The sequence below is a fragment of the Cyprinus carpio genome, chromosome B19 (assembly GCF_018340385.1).
Source record: "Cyprinus carpio isolate SPL01 chromosome B19, ASM1834038v1, whole genome shotgun sequence".
In the NCBI taxonomy this organism is placed as follows: domain Eukaryota; kingdom Metazoa; phylum Chordata; class Actinopteri; order Cypriniformes; family Cyprinidae; genus Cyprinus; species Cyprinus carpio.
In genome coordinates this window covers 1,094,145-1,113,539 of record NC_056615.1, presented here as the reverse complement: position 1 = coordinate 1,113,539, position 19,395 = coordinate 1,094,145, and the positions used below count along the sequence as shown (strand labels likewise).

Genomic DNA, 19,395 nt, shown 5'->3' with positions numbered 1-19,395 from the left:
TTTCCAAATATAATTTGCACTGTTTGATTTGATATAAGCTAATCGATTGTTACGTTTAATCGCCATTGGTGGCAACATTAGATTCAAGGAAAATAATTCCACAAATAACTGCAATTGCAGGTTTTAAACACAACTTACTCACTGCAGCTATAAATAAACTGTGGGATGTAAAGGAACAAAGGCTTCAGAAGGTAAGCCTAAGGTAATTTCATAAGGTAAATGTCAAAACAACAAACAAAAGAGCATTCTACTATAGGGTTAATATTTAAGAAATAACTTACCTAAAAAAAAGGAAAGAAAGAAAGACAGAAAGAAAGAAAGAAAAATGAAAATACATATACAATTCCCTAACTCCCTCTCTGATTAAACACAGGAGAAAATATGGTTCTAAAAAAAGGCATGCACCTCCCTACAAGTTTTCCCACATAAATTTAGAAAAGTGAGAAAATGAAAATGTTAACAAAGTAGAATATCTGCTGTACACAAACATTTAGCTGAAACAAAGTCTCAGGTATACAACAGCTAGCTGGAACACAGCTGTTTACTCAAACACTACAGGCAACAGCGGCACTGGGACCAGAAGATGGTAGTGTCTGTCAAAGAGAGAGAAAAGCTTCAGTCTCTCTCCCTGGACTGGAATTCTCTGGATTCCTTTGTCAAACAGACAGCAGGAGGAACAAGAACAACACAGAAAAACAAGCCACACTGCACACAAATCATTCAAATGAAATAAAACAAGTTCCTAGATCCCTGTGGAGATAACAAATGAAATCTGCCTCCATTGATATCTTCCAGCATATTCAACAGCCCTTGTTCTGGCACTAAAATAAAATACACAGTGTCACAAGCCTTCACCAATATGTAGTACTTCTCCTTGATATTGAATATATGCTGCTTCTCATGATATACTACACATTTCAGTGAGAGAGAATCACAGACAAATTGTGAATTTCAGTTATGAGTCTTCCAGTCACTCTCCTTATCACTGGCCTTATACACATGAACTGATCCGAAACAGCCGGGCAATAGAGACCCTGTTAACCAGTGTTCAGTGGGATAACTGTATTTCCCACAGTAAAAGAACAAAATAATAAACACTAGGCTTCCTGAATGTTATCTTATATATCACAATATGATTAAAAGCTTCAGGTTTAGAAGGTTAAAAACAATAATTCATTAAAATCTCATAAAAAGGTCAGATTAAAGCCTTTCTGGTGCTTAGAATTAATTCCTTGTTTTGATGTTCATTACATTGAATTTATCAGTTTGTTGTTCATATTATGATTGTCAGACCTGTTTGGTGTGTGTTTTGCTCCCCATGTGTTTCTATGCCCATATTTGGTCCTTCCTGTTCCTGTCCTTATCATTTGTTCCAGGTGTACAATTATAGGACAAAGTTTTACGTAGCCTATATGCCATTATAATTTTTTTTTTTTTTTTTATTGTACGGAATTATAAAATAAATGCAAATGGTCTGTTTTAGGCTCTTCCTTATTTTTATATCTTAGATATCCATCAATTATGGTGATTAAAAGAAAAAATGACTGGCCATCTCCTTATTGGATGTGCCTTTAAAGAGAAATGTACGGATTATAAAAGAGTTTCTATTTTTGATTTGAATTATTTCATTTTAAATTAGGCTAGTAATTTAAAGCTTTCTATATTTTTTTTACATTGTTTTTTTTTTTTTTTATCGTGTCTGTGAGGCAATTCGCTGAGTTTAGGTTCATCACTGTGAAGCGCTCCTGGTCAAACCCCAGACGCCAGAAAGCGTTTGATTTCTTTATTTTATAAAAGCACAACGTTTTGTTGATATTGTGAGTACACACAAATAAAAGTAGCCCGTATACAGTTTAGAATGAAAAAAAACTCAAACCATCACGAACAAAAAATAAAACGTGTTAATTTGTTTCCACTGTAAACAAACAAAAACAAAAAAACAACTTCCACTCAACTAAAAAAAAAAAAAAAAAAAAACCTTCTCCAAACATTTTTCTAAATTGACTTTATAAAAAAACCAAACAAAATTTAATCACTTTTACATTACATACAAAACTGACCTATTTTAATAGCTGAAACAGTAGTATGGGGTTCATCCAACTCTATATATAAGCTAAGGCCTATATTTGAGGCACGTGCAGGGCTCTAATCCACTTCATCCAACGCTGTTTTGTTCTCATCTGTGAGCATGCTCTTGATATATGTATTTAAAGCCATTTAACATGTACATGAAAAATTTTGAAACATTGGACACAGCTATGGGGCCGCATTGTGCAGCAGCAAGCATCAAAACAAAAGGAACCTCAAGGTTGATCTAAGAAAATGTGTGAATATGTATAGAGCCCCATTCCTATATTTTGCCTGGGGCCTCCAATTCACTAAATCCGCCCCTGCTCCTTCACAGTAGCGATCGTGACAATGAAAGTGAGATAGGCATATTCTTGAGAATGTGTGGCTATAAACACTTATTTTTTTTTTTTTTTTTTTTTTTTTTTTTCCACTAGCTGACAGGATGTGACCACTGAAACAAAATAAGATAGACGTTATATAAATCTGCATCCATGGATATCTGCAGTGGGCTCTGTGACCGTGGTGTCTTTTTCTATAGATGTAGCTGTACTTGCTGCTTGTCTGCTAGCACTTCCTCCATGATTTCAGTCAGTTGTGTCACAGCACAAGTCTGTCTTTGAGGAGCTGCTGTAGATTGTAATTATCATTCTAAACTGAATACCATTTACAAAAACAACGACAATCCCACTGTGCTCATCTTGTAAAAGTTTTTGTAGCTTGCCTCTGTCACCCTTTGGCTTGCCTCTTAGGGGCTTAAAGATAGAACTAGCTGTTCAACTTACAGAGACCATACCATCTTCTGTAGAGTTACTTTTGTTGTGTGTTTTTTTTTTTTTTTCCTCCTATTCAGAGCAAGGCTGTGTTATGTATAGAGCACTATATACATTGCTTTGACTGATTTCAGAATAGCATTCTACTTTTACTAAATGCACAAGCCTTGCATTTGATGTGTGATTTGTTTTTGTGAACACAACACAAGTTTGTAAATGAAAGGTGGGGTGATTTAAGAGTGTGGTTAGAGCAGTCAGACAGGGTGAAGTCATTAGTAGGAGTGGAAACTGTGAGGCAATAGAGACGCGCCTTCTCTGTCCCTGCCCTTGTCTTTCTGTGGTTACCTAACACACGGCTCCAACAAACTGAGTTACAGCTAACAGGAATTTTGACATTTTCTCTCTCTCATACCACTTTTCCACTGACACAGCCATATGCAGCTCCAGTGATACAGAGAAGCTTCTGTTTTGGAAACCCTGAATCTGTACCAGCACCATAAGTATACTGTTAAGAGATGAGAGACATGGATGAACTCAGTCTTGATCGCATACATTTCTCAGTCTGTCATGGTTAACATAACAGATAAAAAATAAGTAACAACATAAAATGCTGTCAAGCAGGGTTTTTTTTTTTTTTTGTTGTTGGTTTTTTTTTTTTACTCTACTCAGAGCATCACATCAGAGGAATTCAATACCTCTCTTAACTCTTTTAATTATAATTTTAAGAAATGGCTTCATAATCAACAATGTGAACATTAATGCTGCTTGATCTATTTTGATAAGCTGTTTTTTTTTTTTATCATTTTGTATAATTTGTTTAATTGTATTTTATAGAATTGTTTATTTTTCGGCAAAGAGACTAGCAATGAAAACTAGCCTTTGGGCTAATTTGGGACATATACATTCATAACTGTTCATTAATGTACATTGTCCCTTTTTATGAAATAAATAAATAAAATGAAGATGATAAATGCATTAATAAATGGAGTGGAGACCATGCATATATCTGACTAAAGATAATAAGTATGATTAATATAAGTATTTTAAAATATAATCTTATAGATTAAACAAATGTCTGACTTACATTAAAGTTTATGATGGCATAAAGAAGCTTTCATATATTTCTATGTAGAAAAATGTTAAATTGATGGCATTAAGTTTGTTTAATGGTAAAATAATAAAATAAGGTTACATTTGGGAACAGTTAATACTAGTGCTGTCAAATGATTAATTGCGATTAAATCGCATCCAAAATAAAAGTTTTTGTGTACATAGTGTGTGCATGCTGTGTAAATTTATGTATATTTAAATACAAACACATGCATGTATATATTTTAGAAAAATATAGTTTAAATATTATTTATATATAAATATATACTGTGTGTGTGTGTGTGTGTGTGTATATATATATATATATAAATAAGCAGTACATATATTATGTAAACAAAAAAAATTATTTTTGATGTGATTAACGCGATTAATTGCTTGACAGCACTAGTTAATACTAACAAAAACATAACGGAATTTTTTTTTTGAGTTCATATTTATTAATCTAGTCTAATGTTACAATGTGCTAAAATATATAAAAGTCAGGTGATAGTTGACTTTGTATATATTCTCTGTCAACTCTGTCATTTACTAAAAGATATAAAAAAATCCAAAGCGAGTACAGTATCTAACCCAGAGTCACTGCTGTGAAATTTATTCAGTTCCACCTCTAATATATCATCACCTTATTCCACAGTGTGCATCCAAATGTAGGTTTTATAATAATAATACAAATAAGTTTTGATATTTTACATTGTAAGTAAATGTTTATACATATATTAAAAAAAAAAAACTTTATCATTGCATATATGCAATGGGACAAATAAACACAGTGGAGTAAACAAATTAAATTTATGGGATCTACACATTCTAGAGTTGATATCTTCATTGATTCCGGTTCAGGTACTGTGAACATAACACTGCACAGACATCTACAGCGTGTAGCTGCTCCAGACGGAGGCCGACAGTGCGGCGCTGAGAGCCCCAGCCACAGACAGCTGCGCAGCACTCGCTCCGTTGCACAGATTTACAGCGCAGCAGCTTTTAGTCACGGTGTATCCCGCACCCAGGATGCTTCCGGCGGTGTTGTTGCAATCAGATGTGCACCCACTGGAGGACAGGCTCAAAAACCCAGTCACATTGAACTCTGTGAAGAGCATTAGAGAGGAGCAGGAGCAAAATGTCAGAATTTATTATTCTACTAATAAAACTAGTAGAGTACAACAGTGTGTAACAGTCCTGGCTTTGGCTTTCTTTTACAGGTAGGTCAGTAGTCTTTGTGATACCATGTGATAATAAATAAACTGGAATGTGGAATAAAATGTGGAATGCTCTCCCCATTTGAATGTCGGCTATATGTGTGGGCATGTTGTTTAAGCTGACATATGAAGGCATCTGAAGTGGCCCCTAACTATATGAAAGTGTAATAAATTGCAAAATCATGTTTTATTTGATCTACAGCACTAATATCCACAGGTGTGTGTGAGGTTTAGGCGTAGGGTTGGGTTGGGTTAGGCTTTAGCAAATATCATCATCTCAGTATAAAACCATTGCAAATATCACTAAATGAAGTTCTGGTGTGTGTGTGTGTGTGTGTGTGTGTGTGTGTGTGTGTGTGTGTGTGTGTGTGTGTGTGTGTGTGTGTGTGTGTGTGTGTGTGTGTGTTGACTGACCTGCTTTGGCAGTGTAGCAGTTGGTCTCAGAGGCAGCGCAGGACACTTGGGAACTAAATAAACATTTGCCTAGAATGCCCACTTTGCAGGAATTACATGTCAGGGCTTCACCTGGAGAAACACAGAACAACAACAGGAAATTAAATTAGCATTGTGATTCTGATTCTGATTGGGTAATTCAGTAGCTGCATATAGAAATGATAAAGACATTTTAAAGAAAGTATGAAGATATGTAATTGATCGTCAAACAGAGCAGCACAGCATGGTCAGAATGTCACTATGTTGATGCTGTGTTTACTAAAATCTGAATAAAACTAGACTGTTGTGAGTCTGATAATCAAACGTGTCAATGTGGGTAACCTAAACATATTTCCCACCCTCTATCACAAGCATTTTTCTGATGCTTCAACAATATCTACTTTATTTCTTTTACTGTAATTGTAATTAATTAAAACACACACACACAAATAGAGTAGGGAACACATATGTTTCCCTCAGTGTGTTTTTCCTCAGTAAACTCTTAATTACTGGTTATTGAAAGTGCATAATGAAGTTGTTGTAGTAGGTATAGTAGTCAACCCTATTTGTAGTAGGGTTAAGCCATCTAAAATATGGTCATGGAGAGAAAGACATTAATATGTGATTTAAGTACTAATAAACAGCTAATATGCTAGTAATATGCATGCGTATAAACAAGTACTTAAGTGAATAGTGTTCTCTAATCTGAAGTGTCACCAAAAAGCCCTGTTTAAAGAATGGTGTGTTTTAAGTCAAAAACATTACAGTAAAACTCTTCCTTAATAACCTTAACAATGTTTCTTTCATTTGATGTAACAGATCCTCTTTTTGCTCTTACAAATACACTCAAAACACACTGAAAAACTAATTGTCATCATTACAACAATGTCCTCAAATAAATACCAGCCATGTATATTGTACTATATTCAGCTGAAAATTCAGCTTAGCCATCACAGGAATAAAATAAATTTGAAAATATATTCAAATATAAAGTTATTTTAAAAAATAGCAATAGTTTTCAGCATTATGGCTTTTATTGTACTTTAATCAAGAAAATGCAGCATGGAGAGCAGAAGATGCTTCTTTAAAACATTAAAGAATCGGAATTATGTCATTAATTAAGGGGAGGGGATGATAACAACCTATTTCTCTGTAGACTTACTGAGAGTGAGGAATCCAATCGCTGCAATGACTCCAAGCACAATTCTGATCATCATGTCGACAGCGGTGTCCAACAGAACTGAATTCTGACAGCAGAGAAGCTCTTCGGAGGACAGCAAGCACACTGGATGGTTGTCTGAATCTGTCCAGATATATGGCCGTGATAGAGAGGGTGGGGGTTTTCTTGACAGAGGGGTGACAATGAATATATGCAGGTGGAAAGACGCATTTGAATGTGAAGAATGAACAGAGCAATCTGGTTTGGCGGGTTAAGAAATATCTGATTAGTGACACACACACACACACACAGACACACACACACACGCACACATACACACACGCACACATGCACATATGCACATGTTTACTTAGCTATATAAATTGGTAGATTTTGTAGACGTCAATTGTTTTGTTTTTTTGTTTTTTTATAGTTGGTTATAAATGTCGTAACCAACCCTAACCCACACCCTGAAAGAAAATATCCTTACAAGAAAAATAAATGTACCTAAAAGGAGGTTTGGAGAGGTTTTGATAGATTCAGTTGACTTCTAAATACAATTTTGTCCCCAAAACATGCTAGTATTACGAAGTAGTAATACAGTAGGTACACACACTCACACACTGTAGACATGCAGTGACTGTGATTTTGTACACTGTGTTCCTAAATCAAGATCTTTTGTTTTGTTTCAATATAATCATCTGAGCATAAAGTGGAAAATGATAGGCTGATAACACGTTGGTTGGGTTTGCTGAAGCCTTACGGGGTTATTATTTAAAAACTGAATGGAACAGATTGATATTTGTATGAAGAACATGTAAAGACACTGTCAAGGTTTTGACAGGAGGGTTGTTCGTTAGTTTCGTGTTTGTTCCCAGTCTCATGCCAGCAGTGGGTAGAACATGGACAGCATGATGGACTGCAACTACATATGTCCACTAACTCTCAGAGTAGACTGTTAGGGTAGGTTTAGTAGAATATACTTGCAAAGTTTCTTAAAGTCAGTATGTTGTATGTTGAATGTTGTGGACCCATCAAAATAAAGTGTTAGAAGATATTAAGCAGATTGCTAATACTCTAATAACTGCTAGTTGACCTGTAGTTACTTACTGTTAGTAGGACGTCTAAAGTGGACTTTCAAAATAAAGTGTTACCGTTTTTTCTTGTAGGGGAGAATGAGGTAAGTTGAGAAAGAGAATAAATGAGCCGCTCCCTGTATCTAAGAAACCATAAACAAACGTAATCTTGTGATTGCATATTAGAATGTACTGTATACATCACAAATACATCCATCCTCAACTCACGTGGAGAGAGCTTTAAGCAAACCGAAAAAATGTTGTCATTCATCACATGATTCAAGTTATCAGTCTTGCATCTTAAATAAAATTAATTTTAAAGTAAGATGCAATTTATTATTACATTTAAAAATGTTTGGACATTATCACATGTGAATTTTTGTCAGTGTAAGCTTAAGTGGATCTGAGTCATTGTATAAAACAGTTTTGTCAAAATGTGGGCTAAATTGTGCATTGTGTGTGTGTCACTGAGTCAGTGGCTGATGATACTGATGTCATAAATACCTGCTGATTGCTGACTAATGCTGCCTTGTGCAAGTATTACGTCTTATAACATAAGTGGTCATATTCGTCAGTTCATGAATATATTCAAACAGAACGTAGTACAGGACTCGTCTGGTCACTGTGAAATTTAAGAAGGACACAGACATCAATAACAAACCACAGGAGATAAACAATTTCATTCCAATTTTATTGCTCCTATATTTGCAATTTATACACACATCATGATGGCAACTAAAACAGGTCATTTGTCAAAGCAGGCCACAGCGTTCTGTGGACGCTACTGACGGCAGACCTCCAGGAAAACATTCCTTCTTGCCCTTTTCGTACATTTATTTCAATAAAGAACGTCATCTTTACCAAACAAATCCACAAAATATAAAACACCATGTTGACAGCTTTACAAATTCGACAAAAATGGCTTTGATAAACCTTATGTTTGAAAATGAAGAATGTCCCGTGTAAATGAATAGGCATGTACAATACAATGGATAAAACACCCCAACATTTAAACTAAATGATTTCATAAGCATGCAATTCATGCAATTATGATTTGACAGCCAAACCCTCTGGTTTTATTAGGAAACCATGTATTATAAGTGAAACGCAGACATCAGGAGAAACAAAATAATAAAAATACACAGCAAACTGCTATCAAAAAAGGTTTATTTAGGGTATTATTATTATTAAGGGTATCATTCAAACTCCCCTAAAGAAAGGTAGAACGATCTGTTTGATTGCATGCTGACATACTGTATGTGTGTATGTAAACAACCTAACTGTATGTTGCCGGTTTTAATGAATGTTAGTTGGGTGAAGTGCTTATCTATAGCCAGAATGGTTTTCATTGCTGACATTAAATTAATTCCTGCTATGTTTCTATGTAGAAAAATGTTAAATTGATGGCATGTTGAACTTATCACTACTTGGCAAACTACCGAAAACTTTTCATATTCCAGTGTGTGACCTATTTTGAGTAATCATTCCATAAATTGTTTTGCAACAAATTAATTTGGCTTGTTTAGTATGCAGAATTTGCTCAGTGATGTTGTGTACATATACTGTATATTGTGTGTGAGCTGAAATAATCCTCCTCAGATGAGGAATTTGACCGTAAACACAGAGCTGATGGCAGCGAAGGCCATGCTGATGGCAGACACGTGAAAGTGAGCCGGAGCTGAGTTGCACAGGTCAGCAGAGCAGCACGTCTTCGTCATCTTGTATACCGTGGTGTTCGAGCTGGATGGGAAATTTACGTTTTCAGTTTTGTTGCATTCGGTCACTTCAAGACATCCTTTTTTCTTAATATCCATGAATCCAGCTGAAATAGAGATGCAAGAAAAACAGATTAAGCTTTAAAATCCCATAAAAAAGGGTGTTTAATGGCTTTTGAAGAGCATAAACTTACCAGCTGTGCCTAGTCCGCTGAAGCAGTGCTCACCAGCATTACAATCCTTTTTGGTTGTAAAACAAAGATCCCATAAACCCACTTTACACTCATAACACCGCAGTGCCTGACCTGAGAGATAAAAGATTCATGGAAAATTTAAACTGTCAGTAACATCATGAAATTTATTCAAATCTTATGCAAAAAGGCATAGACGTTAATAAAGTATAAAAAGTAATACACAGTTATTGAATGACCCGTTTCGCATGCTTCTCACACTGATCAAATAAGTAACAGCCCTTTCTCCTCTCTGTGTGCTCTAGATTCTGTGAAGCACCTGAAATATTCACGTAACAAGAAGAAAACCACTATAAAACCTTGCTGTACTGGTCTGGTTCCTTTGGGACAATACACAACTCTGCTAAACGATGTCATTCACAGCAGCAGAGGGATGAAGAATTGCACAAACATTTAAGCATGTAGTCAAGAGTTCATCTACAATATTAGTTCAGCCCAACATACTGAAAGGTTGTTTCTAAATGTTTACTTTTGTAACCCATCGATTGAGTGAGTGAGGAGATGTTGACAAAATTTTTATTTTGGAATGAGATAACACTTTTACATACTTTAATATCTGGAACACATGCACAGGTACACATGCAACACACAACCATAGGCGTAATGGTTTTTATACTGTACAAACAGTAATTTCTATCCCCCTACACCTAAACCTATCCCTCACAGAAAACTTTCTGCTATTTTAGATAAGTTCAGTATGTTTATTAAACCAACACATTTGTGTTCTCATAAACCCACATAAACCTGTACACACACACACAAACTTGTCATTAGCATGACTTTCCATAGGTATAATGACTTTTATACTGACCTAATCATATTTTCGATCCCCTCTAAACATGACACTTTTAGAAAAAACCTGTGGGGTCCAACAAAATGGCCCCACAATGTCAAAATGTCCCCTTTATGGGGACAAACTCACTCACATGCAGAAACTGAATGTAACTGACAGTCTTACAAAAGAGAGCTAAATCTCCACAGACTGGTTTCGGTCACACCCTGGGTGGACGTTAAAGCCTTTTAAGGATCAAGGATTACAGGAGTGACCCCTTCTTTCCACCACACCCACGTTCATCTGGATCTCTATGTGACAGCATTTCATTACATCAGGGATTCCTGTGCAGTAGTTTTTTTTTAAATAACAATTACAGACTAACCACTAAATAGACCAAAACATTTGTATTTTTTTTGTAATCTGACTTTTTAATTCTGGAAACATTTTTTCACCTAACCTACAGCTACACTAACCCCATCTAAACACACATACACATTCAAGTTTACACAATGAAAACATACATATCACTGAGCAAATGCTCAATATTGTAAAGTCAAGAATTCCAGTCACAGTTCACTAACAGGGTTCTGAAACATGAAGCAGCTAAAGCAAACCATTCAAGTGGGTTAAAGGCAGCACAGGACAAACAAAGTGAAGAGGCTAATTTTCTGAACCATTAAACTCTTTAAACCACCACGTTGCTACACAATGAGTTACTGCTAACGGAGTTAAATAAACACATAATTCCTCACTCTCCAACATGCAGGATGATTCAGATGTGCTTCAGTGTGCTTTATTTTAAGTTTTGTAAGATCTGGGCAAGTATTAACCTGACTTTGTGACAGTTCAGCTAATTATGATGTTCATCCCTGTTTTCTGTGAAATGCCTTTCATAAATCCCTGCTGAACCTGTTTTCCACTGGATCTTTTGATCTTCTTTAGAGCAGACTGTAGGGTGGGTGGAGGTTACAGAGACTCTGACACAGAAAATTGCTTGATACTGTTTAGAACAAACAGTCCCTTGGCTACCAACCTAGCGGTTGCTGAGACCGCGTTGTCTCTTCAAGATTTCAAGTTTCAATACGGAAAATAAAAGCCATGGAAAATGTGTTGGCAAACAGTTTTCCACAGTGACTCACAGTTTTGAGTCACAGATAAGATCAGAATGCAGAGTGATTGAAAATGTGTTGCCCCAGGCTGGGGCCTGAAAGTGCTACTTGCATTTCAGAAGCTCAACATTATCAGAAGCATCAGACCATAAATTTATTAGCATTTTTGCATAGCAATGAGAGGAAGGAGTCTGGTTCATTAAATATTAGTGGTGGGCATAGATTATTTTTTTTAATCTAGATTAATCTCACTGTAATTTTGGAATTAATCTAGATTAAAATGGCTCATTTGAATTCTGCCAAAGACATTCAAATTATGTTCAATAAGATGTACTTGTTAGTACTGATAGAGCTGTGCTGCACTCAAACATAGTAGTTTGACGACGACTCTTCCCCTGCGCTACATTGCTTGGCCCGGCATCTTCCGCATTAGCTAAGGGATGCTTTGCGTTTAGGTGGTACTTGAGACTGGAAGAACTCCTACAGTAAACTAATTCCGCATTACACAAGGTGCAAACAACCTTACGCCTGTTTCACACATACTCCGTCTGCAGTGCGTATGCGTAGCATTTTTTTTTTTTTTTTTTACGCACCCATGTTAACGGATTCCAGCGTTCACGCGGTTGTGGTCCATCAGTGCGTTCCAGAAGTGCTGCGTCTGCAGCAGTGCAGCGATCGTTTACGTACAGAGTCTATTTTTGATGTGCTGCATGCGCTGAATTAAATGACAGCATTGTTCGCGGTAAAAATTAACATGGATTGACACAGAAATGCAGTAATTTCACAATAAATGTATACTAATTAAAGCCTACTGTTTTTCACACGCAACACATGGGTTTTTGGCTAGGTTTAAAACAAGAAAAAGATCATCTTTAGATAAACGAGGCAACATGATATAGGCCTATGCACTTTTATGGAAGCAGAAAAACAAAGTTCATTAAGAACCGTGCGATTGCTTGTAATAAAGATTTAAATGCAAAAGGCACGAAAGTCGACTGTTTCTGTCAGCGATGCTTTAATTTTAAATATTTGCGATATCCCAACAAGAAAAGTAGGCTAATTGTTGTGTTTAAATGTTTTGCCGTTTGATTGATCAGCTTATTATACAAACCTAGAAGTCAAATGCATGAATAATATGTTGTTTATATTTATTAGGTTTAAACTAATGTCTATGATTATGAAAGATTGTTACTGGTCTATAAGAGTCATTTTTTTTAACATGGTTTAAAATATAGAATAATGAACAAATGTTGTGTTTGTGGACTAAACAGCCGCGGATCAGTAGCGGACTGCAAACGCGTCCTGTGTGAAAGCACAATGAGAAACCACACACACACGAACTGCATACGCACTGCAGACGGAGTATGTGTGAAACAGTCTTGTCAAGGTTTTTTTTGGGAAGCTTGGTAATTTCTCAGTAGGCATACACACAGGTTCGAAGACTCGTTCTCGCCCCCTACAGTGCAATTCGTCTAGGTATACATCCGCGCTAAACTATCACGGTGAAAGTCATCATAGCTTGCGTAGTATAGACCCAGCTCCCAACCCAAATTTGAGAATAGATTAACAGGGATATTTTATTTAATCGCACGATAAGAGTCTCACGTTAACGCAGCACGTTAACGCCGATAACGGCCCACCACTATTAAATATACAATATATATCAGATATGAATAAATGCTATAAAGTTAATTTGTTTATTATACGTCTTTGAGAGAATGAGAGAATATTTATTGACAGGAACTCTTTTTAACAAATAAGTACACATTTTCTACTCTTTGAGGATCGGATTGGGAAAGCAACCCAAACTTAGTTTCATAGTGATTTAATGCTATTGTTTAGAGCAGGATTGCCCAGTCCTGTTCCTGGAGATCTGTTCCCGGAGATCTGGAGTTCAGCTCCAGCCCGGATCTGACACACCTGTCTGTAATGATCAAGTGATCCTGAAGATCTTAATTAGTTGGTTGTGTTTGAACAGGGTTAGAGCTGAACTTTGCAAAAAGCTAGATCTTCAGGAACAGGACGGGCCAGCACTGGTTTAGACTATATAACTACATTATAATTAAAAGGCCTTTTTTCCATATTGACTGGGTTGTGAAATGAAGGAGTGACCAAACAATGCAGCATCAGTTTGTCAAATTATATTTACTGAGACAATGCAAACAGTATAAAGTGTATCATACCCCTTGAGGCAACATGGTACATGGCCAAGAAAAACATCAGCTAAAAAAAAAAAAAATTATTTCTGCTAGTGCATGTTTAAATAGCTTGTAGTATAGGTAATCTTTTTTTTTAAAGGGTAACTTTTATTTTAATTAATTAATTAATTAATTAAATTAACTATTTTTTTTATATATCTGATAACTGAACCAACAGCCTGGTATAAACACTCGCTATATTGCTATATTGAATGTTATTTTCAACCCATTTTCCCATGAGGATACCCTACAATTAACCCCTCAGTTTGACAGAATGAGTAAATTTTCCATCATTTTCTGTTTTTATCTGTGAGAAAAATAATGCATCGCCTGGTATTTTAAGGTGGCATTTGGTTTCACAAGAACATCTGGGGACAAAGAATGTTTTCTCCTCTTTAAATCCTCACTTAAGTCTTGTTCCCAGATTTGTCTTTACACGGGCACTTAATGTAAATGTAATTTTCTTCTGCTTTTCACTTCTAATCTATTTTACCAGTATGACACACGTTTAACTTTCCTAAAATTGGTAGGGACTAGACCATCCTTAACCAAATCTCTCTGAATGACCAGCACTGAAAACGCCTTATTGTTTGTTTTAATGGAGTGCAAATGATGAAGTGTACTTAGTCCTAATGTGTGGAAATGTTATGTGCAATGTGTTATGTATAATGTTATGTGTTCTTTTGCGAACTGGGTGGGTCTCTTTGCCTGAAGCTAACCTGTCTCTCTCAAAAACAAGTACACATCCACAAGTGGGCAAGAGCTTTTCCAACACAATGTTCTAAGGAGTTACATTACTGCATTATTAAGAAGAAAAAGATGTGTTCAATAACCAGAATATTCATTTTCAGAAGCTTGATGTAGACCCAAATCACTCGAAGCTATAATTTAATTTAATCATTTAGGAGAATGACTCATAAACCACAGGCTTTTAAATGTAATATGGTCGTGACTCACATATCCTCATGTCCCACAATGACTGGAATAATGTGGAATGAAAGAAGCTCATTCATCCTCCAAATAAGACAACCAGAAATAAGTAACAAATAATCTACAGTTACAAATAATCTACAATTCTAGTTCCTATTCGAAGTTACATTCACAGTATGAAGTTATTAAATATCGATTAGTAGGCTTTGACACTAAGGGAAATAATACAAAAACTGCATCTTACCCACTGCGAAATAAAGCGCAACTGCAAAGATTCCGAGAAAGATTTTGTTCATGTTTCCTGATGTATGGGAGCTGAGTTGAAGCAGAGGACCGTTAGACTCTTGTCAGACTGCCGTGATCCGCTAGATTTATAGATCCACACCCAAAGCGCCGCCCGCTACGCGTCCAAACAAGGAAGCGATGGAGCGCAGCGCTGCGGATACCTGAGTCTCCAGGGCGCGGTGCACATTGCACCGCTGCTGTCGGAAAACACTCTCCCACACATCCCCTTTTTGTTGTGGGAATGTCGAAATGAGCATAGAACGCCACCAACGTTAGTTCTGTCAACTTCATTAATATTAACATTCGACCATGGACTGTTAATTAAGGGCAGCCGCTGTTCCTCTATAGGGGCAGGTGGGTTAGTGCCCCACCAGAATATTCATCCACTTGAAAACATACAACTAAAAAGAACAAACAAACAAACAAACAAACAAACGACCTTGCAAATGGGTCAATCCTTATTTGCAGTGGCAAGGGGGTTCCTTTCCAAAAGTTTAACTAAAACGTTAAACAGTCCTACTCATAAATCATAAAATGTTTGCATATATGTATTGTGAGGGCGAAGACAAACTCTTAAAATGTACGTTCTCAGCATACATCACAAAGGTTTTATGGGATGTGATTCTATTTATCTATTTATAATAAATAAAGCGTAGTTACAATGTAAAGATTTGATTTCACAAACAATTAAATGTTTTATAAAATACTTACTGTATTTTAAGAAAATAAAATATGTCAATAATATAACAAAAAATAATAAAAAAAAATAAAATAAAATACAATAAATAAATTATTATAAAAATATAATGTTTTTTGTCTGTGTTGTTCAGTGTTGGGGGTAACGCATTACAAGTAACCAGAGTTGGGTGTAACACGTTACACAGTAACGCATAACTGTAATCAAATTACTTTTCTGGTAACTCAATAAAGTAATGTGTTACATTTAAAATGTATGTAATTTGATTACAGTTACTTGTGTCAGTAAAATTGTTACTTAAGTTACAAATGCAGAGTTAAAAAATATTAAGTAAAAATCATGTTTTGCGAGTCAGTATGGTCATTAATAAATCACCGGAGTCCTACAACATTTAGATGCAATGAAAGATTGCCTATCATATTTCATAATGTTGCACTCTACATATTTTAGTCTGACATTATAGTTTGGGAAAAGTTCATCAAGGGTATGTGTACAAGTTTGTCAAAACAGATGACTCATTAGAATGAGATCGCTGGATTAAGCCGCGTCTGCATCACAATTCAAGGCTTATTCATCACAGCGCGTCTTCTTCCAAAAACCTTCAGACTGAAGGTCTGGAATCTATGGCAGCTTTCACTGGCCAAGGCCCACCCATGAGGCCGTTTGACATGTCAAACAACCAATCACAGTTCGTTTCGTTCATCGTCACGTTTCGAAGCGTGGAAATGTCGCCACAATAACAGACCGGTGTGTAAAACTCTCGGACATATTTTAAAGATTCTAAACTTCCCATACTTTTGAAAACCAGCATTTGGTTTGATCCTGATGAGCACTCTTTGTCACAGTTGTAAACACTAGGCTTTCTTCTTTCGTGAGGGGGTTTGGCACCACGGTATCTTTGTTTCCAGGCGGAATGTTAAAGAATGCGACACACACATCTCCAGGAAATCCTCTGGAATTCAACCAATCCGATGTCGACTTCAACACTCCTGAAGTGTTTCCACTTCCACAGCGGCCCGTGGGCGTGACGTCTGAGGCTGAGACTACTGTACTTCTAGACTAAATGTCAACATGTATTTACTCATCTCACTCGAACAAAAATAGATTCAGAATTCCTCAAAATCAATAAAAATATTCAAATGCAAACTCAGAATATTATACAAACCTGAAATGATTAAATATGTTAAAGTCACTGTAGCCACCAGATCCAGTCTGTATCCAGATCAGAGGGTCACTGCATTCACCCGGATCCAGTACGTATCCAGCCCAGATGGTGGATCAGCACCTAGAAAGAACCTCTACAGCCCTGAAAGACAGCGGAGACCAGGACTAGAGCCCCAGAGACAGATCCCCTGTAAAGACCTTGTCTCAGATGACCACCGGGACAAGACCACAGGAACCAGATGATTCTTCTGCACAACCTGACTTTGCTGCAGCCTGGAATTGAACTGCTGGTTTCGTCTGGTCAGAGGAGAACTGACCCCCGACTGAGCCTGGTTTCTCCCAAGGTTTTTTTTTTCCATTCTGTCACTGATGGAGTTTTGGTTCCTTGCCACTGTCGCCTCTGGCTTGCTTAGTTGGGGACACTTCATTTCCAGCGATATCATTAACTCGACTGCAAAGATACTATTTAAACTGAACTGAGCTGGATGATGACATCACTGAATTCAATGATGAACTGCCTTTTACTGAAAAATGAGTGTTAACTATTGTCATTTAGCATTATTGACACACTATTTTCCTAATTAATGTTGTTCAGTTGCTTTGAAACAGTCTGTATTGTTAAAAGCGCTATATAAATAAAGATGACTTGACTTAACTTGACTTGAACAGGGGAAGCACATGAGGGTGGTGGAACAGAGGTGGACCAGGGGAGGGTTGGAAGGCCAGATCCATGAAGCAGAGGAGGGTCTGCATTATGGCCTGGACCGTGGAGCAGAGGAGACCTGGGGCTGTGGAGAAGCAGGAGACCATGGCGGCAGGGGCATAAATTTCATCTAACAGTTAGGCAATATACATAAAGTTTCTCAAGAGCGATTTTTGAAGGACAAAAATTATACAGCTAAATTTGTACTTGTAAGGATATGTATGCAGAGGAAAGCCTTAATACTTTTAGTGTAGCAGGGAGACTGTGCCAATTTAGACAACGTCAAGCTTTTGTTTTTTTCGCGCCGCAACATCGCTCATGTCAATTGTAGAAGTTAATACAGTGTTGCCAAGTCTGCAGATTTCCTGTGGAATTGGGCTACTTTATCAATGTTGCTGCAGGTTGAAGCGACTCCAATAACGTGTATTTTAGCCCCTGGAACATGATTTTTACTGGGGGACCACCTTGAAACGTTAGTTTGGGCTAGTTTTGAGTAGCGATTGGGCGGGTTTTGTTGTGAAAACCAGGCAACCCTTTCCGTCAAGCAGGTAACGTTATTATTGCTAACATAGCGACCCATTGAAAAATACATTGGCATCATCTGAATTAAAGAGAAAATAATTACTCTGAGTAATTATTGGAGCGGCATTTAATAGACAGAGCCGTAGATCACTGACAAGCTTTGCAATATCGCGTTCATTATCGAAGGCGATTTATCTGCGTTAATGAACGCGATATTGCGTAGCTTTTCAGTAATCTACGGCTCTGTCTATTAAATGCCGCTCCATCTGAAAGCAGGTGATGGCGATTTAGTGGTAATCAGGGAACCGGCTTTACTGATGAAATGCGCGTGAGAATTGCATGCGATATATCGCCCAGCCCTACTTCATCCGATGTTTAAGTGAATAAAATAGGCTTGACAGCCTTGGAGTTCCACAACTATTGGCTTTGTTCTCGCTCACCAGACTCGTGTTGTGTGTGTGTGTAGGTGACGTAAAAGAGGAAAGCAGGCATTTGGACCAAAGCACTGTGAGGCAAGGGAGGGGGAGACTCAAAATGTTTCTAAACTTAAAACGCATTTTTTAAAGTATAAAACATTTTTATTTACTATATACAGCGTGGTTTTTAATCATATTTTGAGGGGGGGCAACCTTCAGATGGGGGCGGGGGGTGGTGGTCCTGTCTTCCCCGACCCCCCTGGATTTCCGCCTATGCACAGTGGTGCTCACGATCCCCCTGGCAAAGCCATAACAGAGCAACTGCTGGGTCCATGGTTGGTCGTGTTTTCTGTATTCTGCTGACATGGAAGCACATGAAGACAACATCCCCTTTCAAACAGTATTACCAGTAAATTGCTGTAAAATTCCCGGAATGCCTTTAAAAATGTGCTGTTCACACAGGCAGTGACATTCCGTCTTTTTACCTGTAAAGCACCATTCACACATCAAAAGCGAGCCGTGCCGTGCCATACCATGCAGTGGAAAAGTGCCATTAGACAACATAACAAATTTCTATGACAGCTAAAGAAAACATGACACATGAACAGGGGAAGATCACATGAGGGCATGGGAAACACATGACAAACAAGAAACAAGGCTGTGACTAAACCTCAAAACAGAAGACTTGAAATATAAGCAAAACCAAAACTTTAAACAGACATGACAGATTAGCTATGTTTAATAGGGGGTTGAAGCTAGGCTCTGCTGTAAGGTAGGAGGCGGATTGAACAGCCTCACAGTAGTGATTTTTAAAATT

The 19,395-nt window shown here is 37.1% G+C and overlaps 2 protein-coding genes across 2 annotated transcripts; both read right to left on the bottom strand.

The window, feature by feature from the left end:
- Nucleotides 1-4,509: 4,509 nt before the first annotated feature.
- On the bottom strand, nucleotides 4,510-6,914 carry lye (lymphocyte antigen-6, epidermis). Its single transcript, XM_042744869.1, has 3 exons — nucleotides 6,741-6,914; nucleotides 5,561-5,671; nucleotides 4,510-5,034 (listed from the first exon to the last, which is right to left on the bottom strand). Exons 1-3 carry the CDS (start codon nucleotides 6,793-6,795, stop codon nucleotides 4,820-4,822), a joined length of 381 nt encoding a protein of 126 aa, XP_042600803.1. The 5' UTR covers nucleotides 6,796-6,914; the 3' UTR covers nucleotides 4,510-4,819.
- Nucleotides 6,915-8,485: 1,571 nt separating this feature from the next.
- On the bottom strand, nucleotides 8,486-15,192 carry LOC109061843 (sperm acrosome membrane-associated protein 4-like). The gene is made up of 3 exons (XM_019078929.2): nucleotides 15,036-15,192; nucleotides 9,723-9,833; nucleotides 8,486-9,635 (listed from the first exon to the last, which is right to left on the bottom strand). Exons 1-3 carry the CDS (start codon nucleotides 15,085-15,087, stop codon nucleotides 9,409-9,411), a joined length of 390 nt encoding a protein of 129 aa, XP_018934474.2. The 5' UTR covers nucleotides 15,088-15,192; the 3' UTR covers nucleotides 8,486-9,408.
- Nucleotides 15,193-19,395: the final 4,203 nt, after the last annotated feature.

What these genes read in the sequence shown, in the direction of transcription:
- lye (XM_042744869.1), bottom strand. Translation starts at nt 6,795, where the DNA reads ATGATGATCAGAATTGTGCTTGGAGTCATTGCAGCGATTGGATTCCTC. An exon ending in GATTGGATTCCTCACTCTCA is followed by an intron (nt 5,672 to 6,740) that starts GTAAGTCTACAG and finishes GTGTTTCTCCAG; the next exon opens with GTGAAGCCCTGACATGTAAT. An exon ending in CTGCTACACTGCCAAAGCAG is followed by an intron (nt 5,035 to 5,560) that starts GTCAGTCAACAC and finishes TGCTCTTCACAG; the next exon opens with AGTTCAATGTGACTGGGTTT.
- LOC109061843 (XM_019078929.2), bottom strand. Translation starts at nt 15,087, where the DNA reads ATGAACAAAATCTTTCTCGGAATCTTTGCAGTTGCGCTTTATTTCGCA. An exon ending in TGCGCTTTATTTCGCAGTGG is followed by an intron (nt 9,834 to 15,035) that starts GTAAGATGCAGT and finishes TTTATCTCTCAG; the next exon opens with GTCAGGCACTGCGGTGTTAT. An exon ending in CAGCGGACTAGGCACAGCTG is followed by an intron (nt 9,636 to 9,722) that starts GTAAGTTTATGC and finishes TCTCTATTTCAG; the next exon opens with CTGGATTCATGGATATTAAG.